General features: G+C 33.0%; 1 protein-coding gene across 13 annotated transcripts in view; it reads right to left on the bottom strand.

The window, feature by feature from the left end:
• LOC143245362 (uncharacterized) overlaps positions 1–20,093 on the bottom strand; it is a 135,398-nt gene extending 115,305 nt beyond the window's left edge. For 3 of the 13 annotated variants that reach the window (XM_076491609.1, XM_076491651.1, XM_076491643.1), the window contains exons 1-2: positions 19,834–20,093; positions 2,276–2,972 (exon numbers count right to left, since the gene is read on the bottom strand). In XM_076491609.1, coding sequence (XP_076347724.1) covers positions 2,276–2,972; positions 19,834–19,931 — 795 coding nt within the window. In that variant the 5' untranslated portion in view covers positions 19,932–20,093. Of the gene's footprint in view, positions 1–2,275; positions 2,973–4,401; positions 4,893–19,810 lie in introns of all 13 variants that reach the window. The other 10 variants (XM_076491659.1, XM_076491668.1, XM_076491686.1 and 7 more) reach the window with 7 other exon arrangements.
• Between the last annotated feature and the right edge of the window lie 7,650 nt (positions 20,094–27,743).

Raw genomic sequence — 27,743 nt, 5'->3', positions numbered from 1 at the left:
TTGGAATACATACATTGTAGCTTCAGGATAAAATATTTCGAGAAAAATATATAACGTTTGTTAAAGTCAGATAATATATATATATATATATTTTTTTAGATGTCGGCTTTTTTATATAGAAGGCAACAACCAAACTACAAGTAATTGTAATTTATATTATTATCAACTATACACTTAAGAATTTATCACAGTTAAGTTCTGATCAAAGTAAGCCACCTACATAGATTAGAATTAAAATTCGACTCAGTAATGAATAAAGCTAATGTAATGATTAGGATGCGTTAGTAATCTATTAAAGAAATATACCCCCAGTGGCTCAGCGATATGTCAGCGAACTTGCAACGCTAAACACCAGGTTTCGATACCCGTGGTGGGCAGAGCACACATAGCCCATTGTATAGCTTTGTACTTAATTCAAAATAAAACAATATTTCGACTGTTTTGATAACGTCAGACTACATATATATCACAATTATTTTATCTTTTCTTTTTTCATTTTTGTTGTGTTGGTTTCATTTTTGTTTTCTTAAGCTATAGCATGATTTTAACATAAACTCTTGGCCACAGAGTTATAGCTCTTCTAATTATTAAAACTTATTACGGTTACAATAATAGAAACGAATACTTCCACTTTTTGTTTGCCTAAGCTTGGTATTTCTTAGGTTTTGTTTTGTTATTTCTAACTCTTCTTCATGGTTCATTTGTTTCTTTGTTCTTTTTCAAATAGGTGTAAATATTTTATAAAACCTTATTGACATGTTAACGTCCTAGAAAGTAGCTTAACATAGTAGAAAAATGAAAAGTTAATAAATTAAAGATATTACACTTTTGGAGAAATATAACCTTAAAAAACTGGAGTTGTATTTTCTTTTCTTTTATTTCCAAACATTTCTTAAGTTGTCATTAATCGAAAGAGTTGTTTCTGGCTTGAAAAAAGAACGTTTGCTGGAAACTTCGTCAAGAACATCAAACAAAGCATAGTTTTTCTGAAGTGATTTATCTCCAAAACTCTAATTTCTTTACAATAAGATATCGCTACACATTTTAACACAAACATGCACAACCTTTTAGTGGTCTTAGGTTAAGCTTGAGCAAAACAAGTCTGCATTTGGTCTCAAACAGCGATGTGTTAAGTGTGTGTGTCCACAGATACGTACATTCTCTAGTACTTGTATGTATCACCACCCACTGCTTACATAGTAATGTGCTTATTACATTGAAATGAAACACTATTTGCTTTTAAAAAACGTGTCATCCGTTTTATTGCATCATATGGTATTAGAAGGCTTCATTCAAGCAGTAAAAGTTGACGAATTTTCATGTAGAAACCACTGCAGTATACATACCACTTATATGTAGAAAGATAATGTTTCAATGGTTTATTGTATTGCAAACTCACATCAGAATAAATGTTTAGCCATTTCTTTCGTGTATATATATATAGCTAGAAGTAAACTATTCTCATATTTCTATAAGATATATATATATACATAAATGGTTTGTAAATGTACATTCTAGAATGATTTTGTCATTTTTCATATGTTGTTCTAAGAATCGAATCAACAAAGACTTGCATGTTCTGTAGCAGAAAGTAGAACATAAAAGCATTTATGTTCATAATAGGTGAAACAATTTTCTATATTTGAAGCTATATTATTCTAAATTTATCCGTTTTTTAGACACCAAGAAAATTATGTTGGCCATTGAACTTTAACAAAGTTCGGTGTTAAAATAATAACTAAACTACGTCGGAGTGAAATCTTATTTGCTTCAAGGCACAAACATTATATATGAGTTTTCTTTTACATGACTTGAAATCTGGATAATCATAATCCAAATAATTCCTGGAGCGTTTTGCAGTAGTTTGTTCAAAGAGATATGCCACCAGGCGTTTCAACAAATTATCTTAATTTCGAAATATTTACTCAAAGAAATTATAAAAATATTATTGGTTTCTTTTAAAACTTTAAAAATATTATCAAAACATTTTCATATTGCCCATAGTAATATCTATTTTACGAGATATTAGCGATATAACTAAATTTAAATATACGTTATCAATTTGGCTGGAAACAAAATTAAAAATAATTAGCAAAAGTAATGATTTTGAGCCCAAATCTATCTTTGTAATTAACTGGGAAGATTATTTCTATTTTCTAGCTGAATACTAGAAAAGAATAAATCTGTAATCATGTTTAGCTAAGATACCAGTGGCAGTCTGAACATTAAAGCTGCCAATATTTATAATAGAATCTCCGTTCTAGCCTTATCTTACCAGACATAAGTCTTGTTTCCCTATATCCTTCCTAGAAGATGCACCCTCGCTGAACGTCTTCGTAGTTTTATTACAGCTGTAAGTATTTAGCTCATCAGCTAAATGTATGTTTTCAGTAACCCTACTGTTAGATTGCGTCCACTCTGTCACTTCAGGCCCTTTATCACTTACGGAAGATGTTAGTTCACTCATGAGAATATTTTCTGAAATATTTATTTTAGAAAGTGGAATTTTCAAGCTATTACTTTGTGAAACGTTGGTTTTTGTACTATGTGTACCTCTTACCGAAGTATGCTCTTCTCCATCGTAATTCTGCATGTTCTCGCACATTCCGTGAACATCTTCCCAATGTTCGTTCTTGGAAGTACCGTTTTCTGGATCGTTGCGGGTTATGTTTGTGGCAAAAGATCTATCGTCATGACACATCGACTTTGTGTTAAACTCGTTAACAGCTAGTGAAGAAAGCAGCTTGAACCTCTTAGAGTTTGCAAACGTGTTGAAATCTCTTACGACAAGAACTTTGTTAAACTGTTGATCTAAAGATTCATCTTGACTTTTTACACTAGTCTTCCAATCGCTATGACCAAGAAGATCATCACAGTTTTCTGGTTTACGTCGATTTCTGTTGATTACATTATGAGTTTGCTTTAAAAAAGGTGAGTTGTAAACGCCATTTGCAGTTCTAGAAATTTCTTTCCTGCAAAGATAATAAATTGTTGGGTTAGAATATTAAGGCTTATGTTTTAAGGTTCTCGCAAGATGAAATAGAGCTTATAATGGTAGGTTAGATTATTATCAAACTTTTAATATATGATTTATAGTGCTATGGTAGGTTAAACTGTGACCCAAATGTTAATATATAGTTTATAGTGTTATGATGAGTTAAACAGTTAGCAAACTTTTAACAAAGAATTCATAGTGCTATGGTAAGTTAAACTATGACTAAACCTTAAATAGGGTTTATAGTGTTATGGTAGGTTAAACTGTGATCAAACGTTTAATCATTTTTATGATACTTCTCGTAACAGGCTTTAAATGTTTAATGGTAATAAATACATCCTGTAAAAAATTAGAAGTACACTAACTAACTGTCCTTGAAATATACCATAAAAGCATAATTAAGAACAGGCACCACAACACTTCTAATGTTGTCTGCGTAGCGTAAATAGAAAACGCGTTATAGTTAAATTATATATGAACAAATATTCTATTTCATCTAATGGTTATGTGTACAAATATAATATTATATTTTCTACTATTGTTAACCGTTTAAAAGGGTGTAATTTTAAAAAGTTTTGTACATTTAAAATTTGTCTTTAGTTAAACTTTTTCTAATATTTGTTTAAGTTTCACTCTTATATATTTAACTATATATTTCATGATATAACGCATGAACAATGTTTGAAAACGTGGAATTCAGAAAGCTACTGAAACGAAATTAAGCTTTTTATCTGTTTAATTTATCTCCTAATTCATCCATAGAGCATGAGAGAAACTGTTAAGTAAGACGTTTGTTTTGACTTTCTCTAAAGATTTGCTTCAGTTTTGATTGACTGAAATGACTCGCGATGAATAGTAAATGTTTTCTTCAGAAACTTCCATGAATGTTCTTATAAGCTGCTATAAGCAGTCTTACATAAGCAAATCAATACTGAAACATACGGAAAGTAGGAAAAGCTACTGAAACGATGTAACTTTATAGCTTTTTAAGTGATTGTGAGAGAATTAGAAAATGGTGACTGAAGATAACCAAAATTTATATTGTCTATAGACTTCATCTGACGTAAATATCAAAATTATATTTGATATATTAGAAGTTACAAGTCATCTGGTTTTGTGCTGGTTAACCAATCTGTTAATAGGACAACTGATTTAGCTTTGACCAACTACTCTTTTAAAGGTGATAGCCCAATTTATTTAGTATTAGTCAATTAGTCTGTTAGGAATGGAATTGGTTGACTGCTAACACTTAACTGGAAAACATACAAATCACTAAATATGAAAGTCAGCTTAATAAAATTGTATTTATGCTTCTGAAGTTGAAAATAAGAAAAAATTGGTTTCTTTGTTTACAGTACAAAGGTTTTCTTAGTTGTATAAAATTAAAAAAATATATCATAACTTACTTTCGCTTGGACATTCTGGGATGCTATTGTATTAGCAGTAAACACACATCAACGAAACCATTTATTGCACCTAGTGGTTAGGTCATATACTTCAATATATTCTATTATATCCTACACAAGTAAAACTGTTTTCAATAAGTTTGATACGGTCGTGTTTCACAAACAATCTAATATCAAAATGCTTACCACATAAATATCATTCTGCAATGTAAGCCTTAACGGCAAACAATAAGCAACAGTGATTTTTATGGAACGTTCTATTTCAAACACATACTCGAATTCAAAAGCTTTTCACTTTAAAAAATATATATTCACTTTAGAACATCTTAGTTGCATAATTAGACATTTCATGTCTTGTAACCCTGTAACATTGCAAAAGCCAACCTATAACCTAAATGACTGTGCCCTCCAACACATGGTGGCAGCTGACAAATATGTATACACATTCCCAGACATCAGATCTAGGCCACTGCTTATTAGGTATTCCCACGCTAAAAAAATAATAAATAAATTTGATATAGTATGTATAACTCTTGTGAATTACGACACAAAAATCTATTTCTCAATAACACACTACATACATAATTAATACGTGCGGCACATCAAAAGTGACATCAAAACCAGGATAAAATTAAAAGTAGTCCATTTTATTTGATCTTACTGGCCTATCTTTGTACCTATATGAAAGAGAAAGCAACAAGGAGGTCTTCATATTTCACTTGATATTTTTTTACGTTTGTTTCGGAGAAAAGCTACATTGGGATATATGCTGTAACTACTTCATGGAATCAAGCCACGGATTTTACCCTTGTAAGTCCCTAAGCGTACAGTTCCCCTCCGTGGGACTTATCTTTAGGTACTTAATATGAATTTTTCTGACCATTTTCGAACTGAAATGTATGTACAGGAGAGCAAAAATTTATATTTAAATGTTACTGATAAAAAAACAACATCATACTGAATGCAATGTTTCTTATCTTTTTATTTTTCTTTTCAGGGCTCGGCATGGCCAGGTGGGTTAAAACGTTCGACTCGTAATCTGAGGGTCGCGGGTTCGAGTCCCCATCGCACCAAACATGCTCGCCCTTTCAGCCGTGGGGGCGTTATAACGTAACGGTCAATTTCACTATTCGTTGGTAAAAAAGTAGCCTAAGAGTTGGCGGTGGGTGGTGATGACTAGCTGCCTTCCCTCTAGTCTTACACGTTAAATTAGGGACGGCTAGCGCAAATAGCTCTCGAGTAGCTTTGCGCGAAATTTAAAAAAACAAACAAATAAACAATGGCCCAGCATGGCCAAGCGTGTTAAGGCATGCGACTCGTTATCTGAGGGTCGCGGGTTCGCATCCCCGCCACGCCAAACATGCTCGTCCTCCCAGCCGTGGAAACGTTATAATGTGACGGTCAATCCCACTATTCGTTGGTAAAAGAGTAGCCCAAGAGTTGGCGGTGGGTGGTGATGACTAGCTTCCTTCCCTCTAGTCTTACACTGCTAAATTAGGGACGGCTAGCACAGATAGAACTCGAGTAGCTTTGTGCGAAATTCAAAAACAAACAAACAAACAATTTCTCTTTGAGAACCGAAAGGAGATATATCTTTTACATTTCAAAATTATGAATAAAAGTCTCTGCGTGGTCATTTATTCTGGCTTCAGTTTAACAATGATCTTGTGTTTGTTCTCTCAGCACTAGGTTACACAATGAGCTATCTGCTAACCTCCTAGAATCGAAGCCCAAAATTGAGCGTCATAAGTCCAGAAACTTGAAGCTGGCTCACTTAGACGACTTGCTATGATCTAGATACTTACTTTTGATTTTTATACAGTGGTTTATCTTAATAAATCTATGTAATGAATAACATTTAGGAGTAAAGAAATCCTAAAATTTAGTTTTTCTATATATACATACATATAATAAACTTTCCTGAAGAAAATATTCTGTTTAATATTATATTATTAGGAAATGATATGTGTGTAGATGTAATGTTATCATCTCTACTACAGCTGGTGTTAAACTACTGTTATATAATATATATATACGTTTCACACTACGTCTATGGAAAAGTTATCATAAGTCAAAATATTTCTTTCAAAATGTTAAATGACTGTTCAAGAGTGAATAGAGATTATATTTTTTCACTCTTGATATTTCACATTACAAATTTATAAAAACAAATTAATTTCAAAAGCACCTGACATTACTAATCACAAACTTTTATTTTATTTACATGAAAACTGTGATTTAAGAAATTGCATAAGTCTATCCTTACATGGTAAACGCGGCCATGACATTTTATGATGTCACTTTATAAATAGCTGCTGTCTCCAATTTCTGTGAGTGGGTGGAAAGAGAAAGTGTTGGGATTTTTCTACTTTTGTGGACGGTCTAAACACTTACACCATGTTGTAGAGATTTTTAGATGAACCAGGGCACGAAAAACAACAACCAAGTCTTTGTGTTTTCTACGTAGTGGTTTAAATTGAAAGGCTCACAGCTTAGTCGTTAGTTAGTTAAATCTGTTTTAACCTTTTGAATTCTGTAATACATTTTAAGTTTCTTTTCTCTTTAAAGCACACAACTGAGTGAACTAAATCTTTTTTTGTGTTTTATGTAATTGTTATTAGCCTACTTTACAGAAGATGGAAGAATAGTTTTAAAAGATTTGGTTGTATCATTTGTCAAATGTCAAATGCTTTACATATTTGTGAGTATTGTTCATTTTTGTCGCTTATGGCAATGACTGACAGTGGTAAGTAAAAGCTATAAATGATTGTCATGTATGTACTTCAAAGCATTACCGATACAAAAATTGACAATTGAATGTGATAGTTTTTTAGTAGACTGAAAACATGCTAATTTTAATTAACCTGTCTATATGTTAATTCAGAGAAAATAACAACTCTCTGCCCAATAATTTTCCCGGAATCTGGAAAAGAGATCAATCAATCATGATAACCATCGGTTTGCATATCATAATTTAGTATAATGACCCCATATAGCCATTTTGTCATAGTTTTTATTATAATATCATAGTTTATCGGTTATATTTTAATTATCAAAGCTATAGTAACTGTATAAAAGGTAAAAAAAACAACATTATAATCACACGATAGCCAAATGAAGGCCCCCAGTGCCACAGAAGTATGTCTGCGGACTTATAACCCTATAAACCGAGCTTCGATACCCGAGATGAGCAGAGCACAGATAGCCCATTGTGTAATTTTGTGCTTAATTTTAAACAAACAAACACGCCATAAAGCTAAATAAAAATGCATTTTCAACGCCACCTGTGTCTGTTCAAGCAACACAACATGTAAGTTTTGCAAACACATTTCAACAGGTTGTAATGTAACACAGACGAATGTTCGAAACAGTTAGGATATTATCTGAGGTTTATATAGTGTTAGCTACAAAACAAATGTCCTCACATCAAGACTCCTCTTTGAAACCGACTCTTGGAAACGATAGTAATGAACTAACAAATTAGAACTATTTCTTTCATAATTTCGAACAAAGCCACACGATGAACATTTACATTACGTTGTTTTGAGGAAAGGTGGTTAGTCAACAGCACGAACCACTAACTTTGACTTCCACTCTTATAACGCCGTCAGAGCCCAAAGTACATACTTTTATGGCAACATTACATGAGTCTTGAAAACTCGGATTCATAATTCAGGAAAGTAATTTGGCCACGCCCTGGCATAATACAAGGAACTTAACATAAATAAACATGAAGAAACAAAAGAGTAAAAGGAATGAGAGTAAGGTATAGATAAACAAAGAAAAAACATAAAAAACAAAAATAAAAATAAACAGAAGCCTGAGATATTTAACCATAATTAAAAGGTAAAGAATATACGAAATTAGAAAGTAACAAGGAACGGTTTCATCTATTTAACTTATACAATGAATAGATAGAGAATTAGCTTGTCGATGAAATGTAAAATAAGTTACAAAACAAGAACAAAACTGTTTGTACATTCACACACATGTGTCTTACAAACACTCTCCAAATACACTAATGTGATATGACGTGGAAACTCAAGGTAACCTATTTTCGTAACCGATTTACCGATAAAATCCTAAGCACAACATTGCAAAGTTTTGCCTCATAAACTCATTAATATCAGGATAATTATGACGTTTCGTCGATAATCAGCCACACCTGTGCCATCATTAACGATTTTAAACATACTTTTCTACAAACTAGGAAGTGTACTGTCTTATAATTATATACTGGATTCTACGTACGTTTTAACCTTTTAAAATAGGGTTCGAAATTTATTCTTTACCGGAAGTAACGATATCAGAGTTACTATGTGTTAGTGCGACTTTAATTCCTTCATATGTAAAAGTGAAAAAATATAGACCTATAAGGGCTAGCAATGGAAGGTGTTCAGAAAAGGTGTTTATTGATTACCATTTCTAGATTACTCGACGTATTTCTAACAGTTTTGGTTTTCTTGCGAACTAAACCTGTTTGTTACACTCAAGTAAAACTTTACGCCATGACTAAACACACAACTAAGACAAAAAACATAAAAGAAAGTTAAGTGATGGTTCAAGTGACATGTTTGTCATTCAGCTACAATAATAATCAAAGGAGAATTACGATAAAGATAATTTTGAATACACGTAACGGTAATCACTTATAACAACTGTGTTTCAACATCCATGTTACTCCTGGAGTTACCACCATTATCAATTACATTCACTTTAGGGTCTTGATTTCGTATTCTCGCACGACATCACAGTTTAAATTGCCAACAGCTATTGCGTATAACGTATAAAAATCGTAAACAACATATTTTGAAACCTTTTTTTCGGACTTTTCACCGTACGTGAATCGACTACTACGGTCGCTTTTTAAGCAGACAAAAGACACCCCAAAATTTAGCTGAAGTGCATGGTGAAGAGAGGTATGTGGTCCAATAAGATTGCTGTGATTCTAGTTCTCTGGCCCATGTTCCTCACGACAACGAGTTGATGTAAATGTATATATAGCTGGGAGCTTGCAAATATTTGGATAGTGAAATTTTTGTCAATTTCAAATACTTGTTTGATATATCGTTAAATGTTTCAAGAGACAGTTCCAACGTCATCGCAATGGGGTTTTCAGTGGAAGGCTCTCTTTTACGACCAAAACCTTCACTTTAAGCATCATTGCGGATATGCTTGAGAAGTAGTTTTTGGTCTGTTTCTGTTCAAAGCGTACTGTTGTATATGTTTTTCCTCTTACGTGAAGGAATCGAAGACTATTTCCTTAAGAATGGCATGTCTGCATCATATAACTATCTCGCAATATGAATATTTCTTTTCGGAAAGGATTTTATATCCCTCCAGTCTCAGTCCTTGGCGTTATTTCACTGTCATGTATTCAGAATGTTCTGTGGATCATATAAGTTTGATTTAAACACGATCCTGCTGCTCGCGTCTTCAGCAATAAAACACTGTCAAACAAGTTATAAATAGTTTTTATGAAGTGTAATTACACCTCTGTAATTACGGTTTTTATTAAGGGATCTTGATGTATTAAATGTCCACTGTTTTCTTTTTAATAATAATCCTATTTTTTGTCGTAATAAAATGACAAGACAGATATAAGTTACCTGAAAGGTACAAAAACACTGCTCTCTTCACTAATGAACTGTAAATGAATTTTAAGATAAGACAAACGTTCACATAGATATATTCTAAAAATGGCTGGTATTAGTATTATAACTGTAATTAAAATAAAGTACAAAACAGCGTTTCGATCTTCTTAGGTCATCTTCAGGTTAACCTGAAACGTTGTTCTGTATTTCATTTTAATTAAAGTTTTAATACTCATACCAGCCGTCTCGAGAATTCATGTTTACTTCGAGTGAGTTTCTCATCATCATGAACTGGTTCACATAAATGTATTTAATAATGAACATTCAGTGTTATAATTTGAAGAATGCAGACATTTACAAAAAACATTTTAGTTATTGCTAGAGGACTGTGGACACCGTTTTTCAAAGAGGCTGCATACGTATCTTAAGAGCTATTTGAGAGGCATATAAACAAATTATTTCTCGTTACATATGTTTAACCTAGAATTTTCATGAATTTTACAAATGCTATCAAAAGAGGTTTGATGCTATCATTCATGCTTTTGTTTTATTTATGTATGATATCATTCTCATGTTTTGTCACTTCTAAACTGATCGATCATTTATTGGTTATTGGTACTGAGGTTAGTAGGAAGTTATTTAGCGTGAGTGAAAAGAAAATATTAAAAATTCGTAAACACACAAGTAATCCAGTGAAATAAAGTAAACTAAGAAAGTTGAATCGTTTCAGTAGAATATCTGTAATTAAACAAATATTTGTCCTTGCTTATGATCGTAGCTTCTCAAGCTGATAATCGATTTAAAAATTATTTAGTGATATCTTTCTTAACTTGGTGTCAGTTGAGTTTAGAAGAATACGACCATTGAAGTCTCCAAAATAGTATATAAGCTATGATTAGATTCACAGTTAAACAATAAAAACTAGAGTTCTTGTACTTTGTTATCGTATGTATTTTGCTGTAAAGTGCTGAGTTCTTTGGTACACGAGGTAAAAGAAAAGTATTGTAAAATGTATAAACTTCTCACCTTTGTTTCTTTATGTTTGAAGTACATGGTTTACAAGTTCGAAACTATATGTGTTCGTCTATTTTAAAAGTAAGAAAACCCACAACGGTGAAGAACAATCTGGCCTAATTTCAATTGACTGATACTAGAATGTGTCAAAATTATTTGACATAGTAAGTAGAAATCACAATGTAAAAATTTCATCTTCACCTTTCCTTCTAACGAGATATCTTATTTTTTGTTAACTTTCAGTTGACGTTCTTATTTTGGTTATACCACAGCTCTCCCTAACAGGTTTACAAAACTTTGACATGAGTTAGGCCCATTCAACAAACATAGATTAAAAGGTACTATAATATTTAACTGCCCTGTGTGCTACTGGTGAAACCCAGTAATTATAGATATGCTAACCACACCTTACGACGTTGTTGTTAAACAACCATAACCTAAGAAAACGTGAGAATCATCCATAAGTACCAAAGCAAGCCTGGTGCAAGTTTATTGTAAAAGGAAGGGCTGGATTCTTAAATGGCCAACAGCTGCTTAGTTCATACTCACAAGGTCAAAGTCCGGGGTACATGTTAGTCTAGTCAGTGATCACCCCCTGTATCTTCTTCAGATATAGTTTGTTTACCTTTGTATGAGTTTAGCCAGTCTTACAAAAGTATTATATGTATCTGGTCAGAACTAGAATCAATGATACGCCACCTAGCGTCTTCAGGTGATGATTAACTTCGCAAGTAAAACCGAAATGCAGTTCGTGTATATAAGTTTTATCATTCTTACCTTCTGGAGTTGCAATAATAAAATAATGAATAAAACAAGGAAAAGCGGTTCATTAATACTAGTATCAACTAAGACTATGATACCGAGAGAAAAATATTTGTTAAGATGTAAGACTAACTGATTTTAACATGCTATCCTCAACTACTAGGCCTCTTAGTTTTTTTATAGATATTTTGGTGAATTTTAGAGTTTCTGGTTAAAGGAACCAGTAAAGTTTAAAGTTTAATTTTTATTATATTTCGTTAATAAGAAAAAATATACCTAACACGAATTACTCTTGTTTTTTGTTTGTTTTTTAATTTCGCGCAAAGCTACACAAGGGCTATCTGCGCTAGCCGTACCTAATTTAGCAGTGTAAGACAAGAGGGAAAGCAACTAGTCATCACCACCCACCGCCAACTCTTGGGCTACTCTTTTGCCAACGAATATTGGGATTGACCGTCACATTATAACTCCCCCACGGCTGAAAGGGCGGGCATGTTTGGTACGACCGGGATTCGAACCCGCAACCCTCGGTTTACGCGTCGAAAGCCTTAACACGTTCGGTCATGCCGTGCCATAATTATTCTTGTATACTGTGAGCAGCTGCATTGAAAAATGTAAAAAAAAATATAGATCCTCACAGTAAAAACTTTCCTAGTTCACTGTTTTTGTTCGAACTTAGACTTTGTCAGTTACAGCAATATTTCATTTTTATTTGTTTATTTATAATTTCATTTTAAATTCGTCATACTTTTCAATCGTTTAATTTTATTAAATCCCTCACGTTCGTTCCGTATAATTACTTGTAATTAGCTGTTTTATATGATTTTATAATGATTAAAAGTTATATATTTAGGTTATAAAGTATGAACAAATGTTAGTTACTTTTACATTTCTGAGAATTACACACACACAATTATTTTACACAATACGTACATTTTATGCATTCTGTTGTATGATACAGCTGTATCAAACAAAGTATGCTATAAATAAATATTTATTTTTATATCAATGCTACTACTGTTCTAAAGTACATTAAACGCACTTAGATAAACTTGAAAAAATTTATTCGTTTCGATTTGGTAGAAATGCGTTTTGAACATATTTTGCGTTAAATCGACAGAGGGCACCACAAAGGCTTATTTGTTTACTGAAATGATAAAGAGAATTTTGAGCAGTATTACCATGCGATCTAGTTACCACGCAGCACAGCTGAATATTGAGGTTTCTGTTCAAGGATATAAAAATATGTTTCGCCGTGGAACTTGAAAGTGAGTGAATGATGACTAGCTGGTACTGTGCCTACACAAAGAAGCTAACAGATGGTGCAACGTGGGTTACAAGTGAAAAATGGAGATCGTCGAACACCTGCAAGAAAAGAGATTTACTTGAAACCTGGACGTGCTGTAATTTGCCAAGCGAAGTCTAGTTCTATTTGACAGGTTTCAAGGACTTCCACTGTAATCTTCACTGCGTCTGTGGATATCCCACTGGATAAGACTTCCTGTTGTTTGAAGCTTTACTGATAAATATGCTATATAATAAAAGAATTCTGGACTATATGACCTGCAGCTCTCAGAATGCGTTACACATACAGGATTAGGCTATTTCATATAATCTCAAAATTTAACCCTTTGGTTTTACTGTACTGATTTTCAGTGTGCTGATTTTTTATTGCAGAAGCTGACAGGGAAGTCCATGGAAGTTCTTAACACGTACACTCTGTTTTCCATCTTGTCAGTTAAAAAAAAAAAAATACAGTAGCTTGGGCATATGCAGTTACAGGGAAGAATGTCTCATAAACTTAGTTTTTTCTTTCTATCCAGGAAGCTTTGTGGATGTCATATAGTTCAATATTTTTGAACTGTTTGACACAAGGAAGTCGAATTTGGAAACGTTCAATTTTCAAAGCTAGGGATTTGTTTTTCATTTGAACTTTTTGTAATATTGAAATTTAAGTACGTTGTTATTCTTGCAACTCGCAGAACACTATCTGTGATAAAACTTGTTTGTATGGTTAAGTTCAACACGAAGTTACACAATGGGCTATCTATGTTCTGTGATCCAGCCACCAAAACTATTTCGATTTACCGTAGAACACTAATGCAAATGGTTTAATTTAATGAGTGATTTCTTTCAAAACCTTACGTACAATATAAAAAGTATCAACAAATAAAGAACAATAGTTTTTTTCTTTCCTTTCCTTTTCTTTTTTTTTTGTACGTTAGAACTATTTAATAATAACGGATTCCAATGTCCAACGTCTTCGAAGAGGCGTTGCTGTTAATGTTATGATTTCTTCAAAGCCAATAAAAAAAGAAGTTTCTTCAAGTTTAGTTTCTTGAGTACAAGGATAAAGTCGAAGAACAAACAAGTTCTAACATTTTCGAATACAAGGATAAAGTCGAAAACCAAATAACCTCTAACAACTAGACCACAACGCAGCAGGTGATGACGATATTCGAGTGATACAGCATCATAGAGAGTCTCTTTGTATCCTAAACGCTCCTTGAATCAACGAGCCAGCAGGCTATGTGTAAACTAAGTGCTTTAAAACTTGTTTTGTATCCATGAAAGACAGGCCAGTTTAGAAAAATAATCCGCAGTAGTTTAAGTCACAAGAGATAAGAAAAAAGAAGCATATTGCTCTTAACTAACATAAGGTTCTTTCAAATAGCTGTATGATTGTGTGTGCTACAGCAGTGGCTTCAGTATGAACCAATAATATTATCACTGCCCGCATACTTTTTATTCGTTACACCTTTGTACCGCAGCAAGTTACTTAATTAAGTTTGAAATATCCCGTTAATTAAAAAATAAATTAGAAGTAGTGATGATGAATTATGTGTAGCCTTGTTACTCTTCCAACAAAACCAGAGAGATAAAATGTCGACAGTGATATTTCGACTTTAATAAGCAATATTTTTTAGAGAAACCAGTGTTCTATCAACAAACATTTACTCTGGTTACTCAAACAGGAGAGGACTGGAACTGAACTTTAGTTAGTAATATAGTCTGGCATCGTTTAATCTAACCTTTCAACTACTGTAACCATAACCTTATGGTTAGTCAAACAGGAGTGGACCAGAACTGAAATTTCGTTAGTAACATAGTCTAATGTTGATAAGCCTAACTTGTCAACTAATATAACGACAATCTTCTGGTTATTGAACCAGGAGGGATTGGAACTGAACTTTCGTTAGTAATATTGCCTAACATCGTTACTGAAACAGGAGGGGCTGGAACAGAACTTTCGTTAGTAATATCGCCTAACATCGTTACTGAAACAGGAGGGGCTGGAACAGAACTTTCGTTAGTAATATCGCCTAACATCGTTACTGAAACAGGAGGGGCTGGAACTGAACTTTCGTTATTAATATAGCCTAACATCGTTACTGAAACAGGAGGGGCTGGAACTGAACTTTCGTTATTAATATAGCCTAACATCGTTACTGAAACAGAAGGGGCTGGAACTGAACTTTCGTTAGTAATATAACCTAACATCGTTACTTAAACAGGAGGGATTGGAACTGAACTTTCGTTAGTATCAGGTCATTCCATATGTAATGTTCGATTTTAGATCCAAAAAAAGAGAAAGAATTTCAAACGCTTTTAATGTTATTTAATCAATGATGCATGTTCCATTTTTGTTAATTACTTCCTGCCAAAGATTCACAAACTTCAGAACGCCACTTCTATAAAATTCTTGAAGTTTGGAGGAAAAGAACGTAAGGAGGTTAGTTCTAACATCTTCATGTGTTTCAAGCTCTTTTCCATCAAGATAGTTCTGCAAACTTCGGAATAGATGATAATCAGATGGGGCAAGATCTGAAGAATAAGAAGGATGTGGAAGTATTTCTCAGTCTGGCTCTTCAATCTTTGCAGATGTGATCCTTGCTGTATTGGGCCGTGCATTATCTTGGTGTAACATAAAACCTTTATGATTAAACAAATCAGGCCAGGCCTCTTTTCTTTCAGTGCAACATTCAAACGCTCTAACTGTTAACAATAGAAATCTGATAAAATCATTAAATTGAGTGGCAGAAACTCAAAGTGGATCACACCTACAATATCCCATCAAACGCTTAACAAGACTTTTCTAGGGTGGAGGTCCATCTTGGGCTGTGCTTTAGCCACTTTACCAAACATTTTAATAAAAAAATTATTTTTCATCTCTGGTCACTAACCTGTCCAAAAAATTGAGTTACGTTCACGAGAGTGAAGAGAAGTGCAAATGTCCACTGTTGCTCTAAGATTGGCTTCTGTCAAATCATGGGGGACTCATTTTCCAAGTTTTGGTACTTTCCAAGCTGTTGCAGATGACGGTGAACTGTTGAATAGGGGTTGAACTAAGCTTTTGTGCTGGTTCTTCAGCTGTTACAGCACAATCTTCATCAAGTGCAGCCAGTAGCAAGTCATCATTAAACTCGACAAGATGACATGAACCTTAAACTGTAGTCGCCTGATATGAATTTCTAAAACCACCTTCGACATTTTTTTTTCATTGAGAGACTCCGCACCATAACACCTTGAATGTTTCTTGTAGTTTCTGCTGCACTGTTGTCTTTTTGAAACTCATAAAGCATTACATGCCTCAGACACATCCATTTTCATAAGGGTTTATTTGATTAATGATCTAAAAAACTGGTGTTAAGTTAGTTTCTTTTATTTGTCTGAGCATTTCTATACACGTTCTACTAAATATTTTAGTCGTTAAAGCCTTCTACAAAAACAGAAATGATGATACACTATCTGTATTAAGTTTTCGGACATCACTGATAATATAGTCTAAAGTCGTTAAGTCTACCCTGACAACTAATGTAACGATAACCTTCTGGTTCTGAAACATTCGTTAGTCATGTAGTCTAGGCCCGGCAAAGCCAGATGATTAATCCGAGGATTGCGTGCTTGAATCACCGTCACACCAAACATACTCGCCTTTCAGCCGTAAGTGCGTTATAAAGTCACGGTTAATCGCACTATTCTTTGGTAAAAAAAGTAGCCCAAGAGTTGGCGGTGGGTGGTGATAGCTAGTTGTCTTTCCTCTTATCTTACACTGCAAAATTATGGACGGCTAGCGCAGATAGCCCTCTTGTAGCTTCACGTGAAATTCAAAAACAAACAAACATATAGTCTAACGTCGTTAAGCCTAACCTGTCAATTAGGAAACGAGATACGGTAGTTTCTTCAAACTCAGTTGTTTATAACGTTAAGAATTATACTATGAAATACTGAGAATACTAAATAATAACAGCATTATTTTCCAGCCTTCGAGTGTTGAAATATTTTGAGATTGTATAATTATGAAAGATTAACAATTAAAAAATACTGAGAAATCACTAGAAGTAATTTTGAAGTGTTGTTAATGTCTTAATTCTGTCTGTTAAAGCGATATCTCAACTTTAGGTCCACTTCATGCGCTTTATATTTACAGACGTAGTAATAAGTAGTAAGGTACAAGTAATACAAACAGTGATATCGTTGTTTCTCTTTTAAGTTTAACCATGAAAACCACTCTTGTCAGAGTGCTAATGTACGTGAATTACATAACCTCATGATAATTAAGAATAACTACCGCATTCAGTAACAGTAGAAAAGCTAGACCTATCATATATACTACTCGTTTATCAGCCTCTTCTGATTTTCATGTGAGGTATGAAGTTACACGCTCGATTAAGTTGTAAATATTGTGCACTTAAAACCAACACCTTTTATAGGTCCTACAAACACAATAACTCCCTTCAAGTTAAACAGTTAATTACATAATTCGTTAACTGTAATTTCGCTTTAAAAAATCAAGGTAATAGTAGGTGAAAAGTAATAAACAGTTCGTCTATAATTATCACTTTAATGACAACTTTTACTGTAGAAATACTGTCTTTCTATAAAGATATATAAGTAATGCAATTATTATTAAATAGAAATTAAGTTATCTAATATTATCCAATATGTAGTCTTGCGTATCACTTCCACTGACATGTAAAATATTAAAATTATGAGTTTCACACCTGACATTACTTTTACAATAGTAGAAAACTTTGATAAACATGACTAACAGCTCTTATAGCACACAACAATAGCACACAACACAATCTTTCGCAAGTGGCTCTTATGAATAATCTCTAAAATGATTAATAGTGCGAAAGAAACACTGAAATTGAGAAACACACTACAACACAATACTTCATTTAAACTAAATACCAAACCCTAGATAGAACTTTACCTTTATATAATGCCATTATGAGATCAACTTCTCTGTACAGAGATATGTAGCACAGAACAATATTATAACACGTGTTTTAGGTAACAAAGAGTACAATGTAGTGCATAGTCATGTAATTTGTATTTCGTGTGAGATAACTTACAGTAGAATGAGTATCAATAAAACTTGTAACTGTTGAGAAGAAACACAATACGAGTAGCGATGGAACAAGTACACTGAACAAAAGACTTAATCACATCCAGATTCTTGACATTAGAATGTTCACTTCTAATGGTAAGCTTTTTACAAGGAGTAAAAATAAATGTCAACCAATTAGTTTTGCTTCATAGACAAAAAGAACTCAGATAGAACATTGATTTAAATCAAGAAATGACAGTGAAAAAATAAAGTAACAGTTTTATAAGATACAACACAAAAATGGTAGTAATAATATTTGGACGTAAACAGCATGTTTCAAGATAATAGCAAATCTAGAACAGGAAATCGTGTCTTGTAATAGTTAGCAAGTTTATCTTTAAGTTCCTGTTATCAGGTATGATTGTTTTTTTTATCGAATTGAGTGACATGATAGCATATATTGTTACCAGTTGTTAAGCACCAAGGCTATCTGGGTAGACTTTGATCTGGTATTAATGGCAGGAAATACGCTTCGATGTTTAATATTACAGAATTATAGATAAACTGCTTCAGAATTAGGACATTTGTAGTTATATAAAGCTGCACAAGAAAAAAAGTTTTCTTGGCATTTGTTTCACATTTGATTCTTTGTGTTAAAAGTATAAAATTAATAAATATTTAGTTACATGGAAAATATACAACTTGAAGTTTGACGTTTCCATTAGTTACTATTGAACATGAAATAAAGGCAGCCGAACAAGGATGTTTCCCAAGAAAAAAAATATTCTTAACATTCACTGAAAAACATTTCTTCTGTTATTAATATTCGATTTTTCTGATCAATCCACCTCAAGGTTAATGAGTAGAATGGTGTGGACAATTCTTGGGAATTGTTTGTTTTTGAATTTCGCACAAAGTGACACGAGGATTATCTGCGCTAGCCGTCCCTAAATTTTCAGTTTAAGACTAGAGAAAAGGCAGTCAATCATCACCACCTATCGTCAACTCTTGGGCTATTATTTTACCAACGAATAGTTGGATTGACCATAAAATTATAAGGTGATAGCCTGTTTGATAAGACGGGGATTCGAAACCACCATCTTCACATTACGAATCAAGTGCTTTAACCAGTTGACCATACCAGGCCTCATTGGTAAATACGGTCAATAAGCAACGAAAGCTCTTTCAACAGGCCAAGCGAATTTTGTTGTTGCTAGATGACAAAACGAAAAATTCAACTAAATGTATTTACACCGAAACATTATATCACAAAACAGCTCTGAGAGTTGCTTCCCATTCTAAGTACTGTTTGAAAAGATACGTTAACGCTACTCCTTTAATACATGTTTTATATAAAAATTATTGAATCATAAAAAAAGATCGTTCAAGCATGGGGGTTCGTCTACAAACTCTAGCCAATAGTCGGGTTGTCATTAGAGAAATTGTGGTTTTCTGTGTTATAAGTTATGATTTAACTCATTTGTTACTGACAACGCATTGCATATGCAAAAACTGTAATTCATCATTACCATTATAAAGGTAATAAACACAAAAATCATGTTCTTACGCTATTTCTAAATTGCATAAAAATATTATGATTTGGACTTGATGAGGGCGAATTAAGTGTATTTTTATCTTTTTATTTAAGTCAAATAAAACTACAGTACTTGATTTTTATTATTAAAATATGCAAATTACGTACTGTGAAATATTAATCGTTTTTACCTTCGTGGTAGAGGGATGTTACTTTTATCCAGAATAAGGAAATCGCCAGCTTCTGTGTCTTTTTTTGTTGCTCCGCTGACTGGCATTTTAGCAACCATAAGGTGGAACTAGGTGCCACATAAATAGCCCCTACATGGATCAGCAGACAATAGTTAGAAAGCCTTAATAGAAGGACTTCAGTACATTTGTATGTTTATGTGTCCACCTGGGACGTATCCACTGCACTAGCTCCGTTCAACTTCGCACTTTCATTCATCTCCAAGTACACATAAACACAGCGCAGAGGTGCTGCACTCTAGCGGAGAACCTTCACGTGACATTTTTTTTTTCTGTCGGGGCCACGCACGACCCTCAAACGAGTTCTGTTCAAGTCGAGTGACGTTCTTAGTGAGTTTCTTAAGTAGGAACTGAGAGGGCAATGAAGTCAAAGTTTCCCACTATAATAGAACATTTTATAGACTATGTGTTAAGTTCTCAATTATAGTGTAAATGTAATATAGTAAGAAAATTTCAAGACTACAGTTAATACCTTTCAAAGATAAATCACTACGCCGCATGATAGTTTTTCTTTAATATAATATTGATTATTTTAGTGATACAATAAAACTATAAAACAAAAACAGCAACGATTTTAATCAGTATATATATATATTTTTTATTTCGAGGTTTCCAAATACAGGTTTCAAAATGCAGGGCAAAGTGGTTAAGGCATTCGACTCGTAATCCGAGGATCATGGGTTCGAATCCCCGTCGCACCAAACGTGCTCGCTCCTTTCAGCCGTGGAGGCGTTATATGTGATGGTCAATCTCACTATTCGTTGATAAAAGAGTAGCCCAATAGATGGCGGTGGATGGTGATGTCTAGCTGCCTTCCGTCTGGTCTTACACTGCTAAATAAGGGACGGCTAGCACAAATAGCCCTCGTGTAGCTTTATGTAATGTCATTATGAGATCAACTTCTATGTACAGAGATAAGTAGCAATAAAAGATAGTGATAAGATGTAGTTTATTTCATATTTTTAATAATTGGTTTTCAAATTCAATAAAGCCGAGTATTTTTAATCTTTCAAACCCAAAGTACTGTATTCTTAGAAACAACAAAACTTCAACATCCAGTAACTTAGCAGATATGATAAAGCTCCCTTGACCACTGGCCACCGTCCTAAATCTGGTAATAGGAATAGCAAAAATCTCGAGAAAATAATGAAAATAAAAACAGATACACGTTGAGTTTCGAGCAACGTGGCCCAGTCTTACCGTATCATCATAAAACCCTTAACAGACACCATGAGTCGTTAATAATTTCCTGGGCTCTCAACAAGATGCATTGTTTCGCTCTAATTAACATACGATGCTTATTTGAGATATACTGTGTTCCAGATTTGGAACATATATAAATTTCACCTAATAAAATAAACTGTTATATTTCCTGCACATTTCTGCTTTCAATTTGCACAATAAGAGACGCTTTAGTAAATATAAATATTAGAGATATCCCATGCTCTATAAAATTTAATAACAGTTAAAATGGGATATAAAAAATTGCATCATAAAACGCATTTTTCCTATCTAATTTTAGCTGTTTTTTTATTTTAAACACTTTGGTAAATGTTAATGTAAATAACATGCAATACAAAAGTATAAATTAGGATTGCTGCCAACAATACAAGTACGATAACTAAGTAGATTAAGATAACACGGCTTAAATTTTCACCACTTAGTTTCATAAACATAAAGATACCACTTTTTTTGTTATTAAATATACCACTTTATTTCTTATTTTAATAGTTGTTCGACACAACATTGCTCTAAATATTCTTCATTATAGTCACGATAGTTGTTCTACAGACAATTGTTTTGAATTCATAGTTTCGTTTTGAATATACTTACTGATTAATTTTGTTTTATTACAAGTTACAGTTTTTACAATAAGGAAAATTATTTTCAGAACAGTTACGTCGTTTCGATCACTGGTCCCATCTTTGTCAACTACGTTAGTTTTAATTGTAAAGAAGGTTTTACTATTTAAATAAAGCTTTGTACTCTCAGGTATGATATGAGTTTTTAGTGGAACACTCCGTAAGAAGCAAAGCGCGAAACACTGAGTGTAAAATTAAAGAAAGATAACAAATTAATTGTTTTAATACCGTTTATTTCTAGAATTAAAATGCCTTTTATATACCAATGTGCACGGTAGAAATCAAATAATAAATCAAAGGTTTGTTCTAGTAACTACTACTGTTAACATCTAATTTATATAAAAGCCGTTTGTCACGTCACGTCGCGCTTGATTTCTTGAAACAGGAGAAATTATAAAACCAAAATCCATTTATCGAAATAGAATTGTTCGAATACTGTCTGCCCATTACGATTTTAATGACAATGGTATAATGGGTGTCGTGAAACCTTATAGGTGTAGTAAGTGTTGGTACAATAAGACAAAAGTAAATAGGTAGTGTGGGATCACCAATCTCAAACCCGTGTTCATAAAATTTATCATATAAGTAAAAATATCGATTCAGTTTTAAACTTAAATCGTTTCTGAATTTAGCTATTTTATGTTATATCACCAATATTTTTAAAGAAAAACTAACCTCTTTAATCAACAGAGACTAAATTAAAAAATCAACAAATATTTTTTAAAGCTTTGTTGTATGTATATTTCATTTTATAATTTCATTAAATAGACTAACAACAACATTAAATTATACTTTTGTTACTAAATAAACAATGTGACATAAAAACTATTGCTGGAACGTAATTAACCAAAACACACTGGCTTTTCTGTGTATTAAAAATTGCTATTTAAACTGATTTTTACCAAAATTATTATATAAATACACCTGAATTTATTTCATGAAAATAATTAATATTGATTGGCTCATAAAGGAATTTACGGACGTGTGACTACCTTCTCTACAGTTTTTTTGCCTCTTTGCTGCTCAAGTACGATTTCACAAAATTTATTAATTTCAATTCACTATGAAATATAACGTTAGAATATACTATGTGATAGGGGTGATAATACATGCTCCAGGCTATACACTAGTTGTTTAATATCATCGCCTTACGTTTGTTAGACTGTTATTGTAAAGAATACGTAGCCATTGTACTAGTTTGAACAACTATTGTTGTAGACAGTGTTTATTATCACCAAAGCTTTTGTTCTGCAGACTGTTGTAAAGGCTGCTAACACAATCACGGTAGTTATTCTAAACACTGCTCAGGCACATTTCAGGAATTTTCAATAAAAGCTTTAAACTTTCTGCACAAATTTTTTATAGGAAAGAAAGTTATGCGAACAACCTGTTGTTATAACAAAAACCCGTTAGTTCGAATACGGTGTTCAATCAATTTACAAGTAATAAAAAGAAAGCTAACATTTATTACTTGTTTTAGATTTAAATATCATAAGAAAAAAGCAGAAAATGTCAAGTTGTTTTTGTTTTTTAATGTTAATATCTGGTATATCATTAGTGTAAGTATTTCTAGACTTTACAAGTTCAGGATACCCAGATAACTAGACCAAAAGTAACTGTTCGAAGATAGAAACACAAACAGACACATACAGAAAATAAAATCGATCTCAATATATGATAATGACTTTAATTCTACCATCACCATAATCTGTGACTTTCCACGTTTCTATGACATCAAGCACTTTGATATATGCATCAAATAAGACTATCAACATGGCTATGGATTTATCGTTTATTTTTTTAACGTTCCAAGAGATTACTTCACAAGAAGAAAATTTGTCAAGATAAATCCGTCGTTTTAAGATAGTTGAAATACTTCATATCTTAGCCTTGTTCGCTGGTTTATGCATTGTCAAAGTAAACTGCATTAAAATTGACAATTTCATTTCCTACTTAAATTCTATCTCCTTCGTTTCTACTTTTTAATATAATGTTATATAGAAAGTTCTTTGTCTTCACGAATTGTACTTGCAGAAAAACATATTCCTATCGATGTTACGGTAGTAATAAAAATGGTCACTAACGTTAGTTTTTTAAAAATTGAATTCGATTTAGAAAATTTAGATAAATGTTTAGTGTTGTGGCAAAAACCAAAACTAACTGTGTTTCAAACTCTTACCTCTTAATAGGACAAGGCTTAGTCTGGCTGGTAACTCTTAGTCCCACTGTCGATACTGAAGTCGTTATATTAAGATCGAAAAGCAAAGAGTGATGTGATACATAAAGGAAGTTAGAGAGTAGAGTGCTTTCAATATTACACTATTCATGTCTCAGTAGACATCTGATGTAGAAGGAATAAAAAGGGAACTTTGATGTGAAATTGAATGACTTTAACTGTCGTCGCACTCACAACCCTAGTTCTATATTTTATTTTTCTTTCAATGTGAGTGACTTTAAAGAAAAACATTGTTTATGAACTTTGTTGTTTGTTGAACTATCATTCACACAGTAGTTAAACTGCTCTTTTAGTGGGTGTTGATCGAAGTATCTGTGAACCGTAAACTAATCATTAATTTTATATCAAAACACGTTGACAAACGTAAAATTAGCCATGCTAAGCAAAGTCAATGGTTTAAAATAAGCATAGTTTAGCTTGCAGGGTGAAAAAGCAATCTCATACCTTACGTTGTTACGATGTCATAAGAAACCTCACATTTACGCTTAAGTGCATAAGAATAAAGGCAAACTGTAACGAAATACCATTGCTGTCAACTTGAAGTAAGTTAATTAAAGAGTGTTGGACTTTTCTGGTTATCTCGTTGAAGTTTTTTCAGAAAGTGATTTATATAGGTGTCATGAAACAGCTGATTTTGGTAATCCATTACAGCCAGTACCTGAATGAATGTTATATTTTCAGTGTTATGTTAAAGTTTGTTTAATATTTTAATGATTTTTATTCTAATACACAATGTCTGGCATGACCAGATGGTTAAGGAACTCGACTCGTAATCTGAGGGTCGTAGGTTCGAATCACCGTCACACCGAACATGCTCGCCCTTTCAGTCGTGGGAACGTTATAATGTGACGGTCAATCCAACTATTCGTTGGTAAAAGAGTAGCCCAAGTGTTGGCGGTGGGTACTGATGACTAGCTGCCTTCCCTGAAGTCTTACACTCCTAAATTAGGGACGGCTAGTGCAGATAGCCCTCGAGTAGTATATATATATATATACTATAACTTATTTTTTTAGAATTTGTTTATTATATGGCAGTGCTGATAGTTCAAGATAACTTATTTAATTTAATGATAAAAACATTATAACCTTATGAAAATTGTTTTATCGTAGCTATAACAAAATATTCTTATATGGACAACTTTATCGACTGGTAAAGAAATGTGATAAAGGCTTGAACATTAATAGATGCATAAAACTTTGATTTTAAATGTTTCACTCGTATCACTCAAGATGTTAACAACGTGCTAAAATGTGCAACATATCGCTTGTTTGTAGTAGTAGCACTACGTGACTGAAAGTGCAAGAAGACTTGATAATAGTGAGTGTAATTTCGTGTAAAGTGATAACGTAACATTTCACACACACAATTATGTGAATAGAGAAAGCGAGAACTGTCCCCTTGTCATCACGCAACAACAAAAACTGTTGGTGAATGATATATTTTTTTTCCCAGAATTCACCACTCATGTTGTAACGTGAACGTATGTGAAATATAGCTGATGAAAGATATTTTATTTCACTGAAGGGAAACATGTTTTGACAGTATGAATTTGCTTTAGTAAGTATATTTAAACTTTACATTAAATGATTCGATTATTTCTAGATTAAGGTTATTAAGGTTAGTTGTTCCGAAACTAGAACTATCTTAACAGAAACCGATTCATGTATGAAGGAAAAGGATACTCTGCATTATCCAACATTTCATGGAAGGAAGCAATCGTTGTGTAGCTCATCAAATAAACCAGTAAAATAGTATAAAAACGATTCTCCATAGTTTTATAAAAACTGTTTATCATGCATTAATATAAACACTTCTTGGAAAGAGAGCTAGGGATTCTCCACTAACGTTTAAGGGAAACTGCTTATTTTGCAACTGAGAAAGCATTTCGCATAATCAGTCACGTGTAATATCAAACATTTCCTTACAACATGTAATCCTCATTGGAAGAAATAGTTCATTGAGATAGAGTTCCATGTGTTAACTAAACGTTAAGAAAAAGGATTATATCGTACAAGAACAAACAATTCTAGAAAGTGTGATCGCACGTACTTCCTCATTTCATGGAAACAGGGTAGAAAACCTTCAAACAACAAACACGTAAATAAAAATGGGTTGTATCCGTTATGAAAAGCCGGGTACTATCCAGTGGTCAGCATGTTAGTCTCTAGAGCAAAGTCTCTTTTGTTCTCGACCTGTTACGAATAAAACATAGCTCTCTTTAATTTTGAGTCGTGAATGTCTTATGAGGGTGACAGTCAAATCCAACAATTCGATCTGATAGGTGTAGTCCAAGAGGTTACGAGAGGTAGTGTTCACTAGTATGTCACTTCAAAATCAGATACAGCTAGTGTAGGTAACCTTTGTACAACTTTACCCAAAGATTTACAAAACAACAACAACAAATCTTTCATGAAAATAAGCAACTATGAACAAAACTCTTAACATAAATAAAACATCAAGATATCTATTGTGTCCACCGAAAGAAATCGAACCCCTGATTTTAGCGCTGTAAATCAGTAGACTTACCTCTGTTCCAGCGGAGGGACAAAGAAAAAACATAAAATGTTTTCCTCAAAGATATCAAATAATGGAAAGTAACTTGCATACATTGACCACTATTATATAAATTTGAGAAACAATTTTAAAAGAGGCTAAATAGTAGCTTAGCATTTTGTGAAAATAGATTCATAAGTTTTACTCCATGAAAATGGGTTCTCGCTCACTGGTAACAATTTATCGCGGAAACATTCAAATTTATCAGAGAAAGCATTTCATGAAATAAGTTCAAATATACAGCATTCGAAATTAATATGAAAATACGGATAATACATTTCTAGGAGAGAAAACATGTCACAAGTGAATGGCTAGTTTATTATTAGTGCAATATATTATGGTAGAAATGCGAAACAAAACAAACAAAATAAACTATAAGCAAACTTTTAATTTTGTTTGGTTTGAACAGAGATGTAACGTACGCCTTAGGCAGCTATAAGTTTATAAAATCATGACCGTAAAATATTGTTCGAAATGCGCTGAGATTAATTCCCGTAATTAAGCCAAATTTTTCTTTGCCATATACACCAATACAACGTTAATAATATCTGTATCCAGACTTTGAGTAGATGAAACTACGGTTGAAAGTGTTCCGTTGGTCCTCTTTCCTTTCAGCTACTGATTCAGTAAGTAAGCTGTAAGGTAGAAATCATTCACGATCTAGCTGGAACACAAATTCTTGCACAACGGGGAAGAATTCCAGAGGCTCAGCAATATATCTGAGGAGTTATAAAGCTGAAACCTGGAATTAGATATTCGTGGTGGGCACAGTACAGGCAGCCTGTTAGGTAGCTTTGTGCATAACTACTAATAATCAAATCCTGACAAATAAGAATCTTTCTGTACCTGTTAGCAGTCAGGATGCCATCAATTCTGTGTAAATATGCAACACCATTGGTAAAGCTGCAGAACAGATATTATTCTCCCATCAGCATTCAGTGTAGATCAAACTGTTGATCTTCATGTCGTTCTGCTTCTTGATCTCGAAGAACTTGTCGATGTTTGAATTTGAATTCGACATTTTTCTTATTGCATTATGTAACGGACTTACTATAATATATTTATTATAATATCTATGTTTGTTTCAGTTTAATATATATTTAGAAGTGCATGTAACTTATATTATTAAATGCTTATTATGAATGTCCCGCCTGCTCGCTGAATTTGCAGATTCTAATGTAAGCATCAAGAATATATGTTT

Source organism: Tachypleus tridentatus, chromosome 1, assembly GCF_004210375.1.
Source record: "Tachypleus tridentatus isolate NWPU-2018 chromosome 1, ASM421037v1, whole genome shotgun sequence".
Lineage (NCBI taxonomy): Eukaryota > Metazoa > Arthropoda > Merostomata > Xiphosura > Limulidae > Tachypleus > Tachypleus tridentatus.
This window is presented reverse-complemented; position numbering and strand designations above follow the sequence as displayed.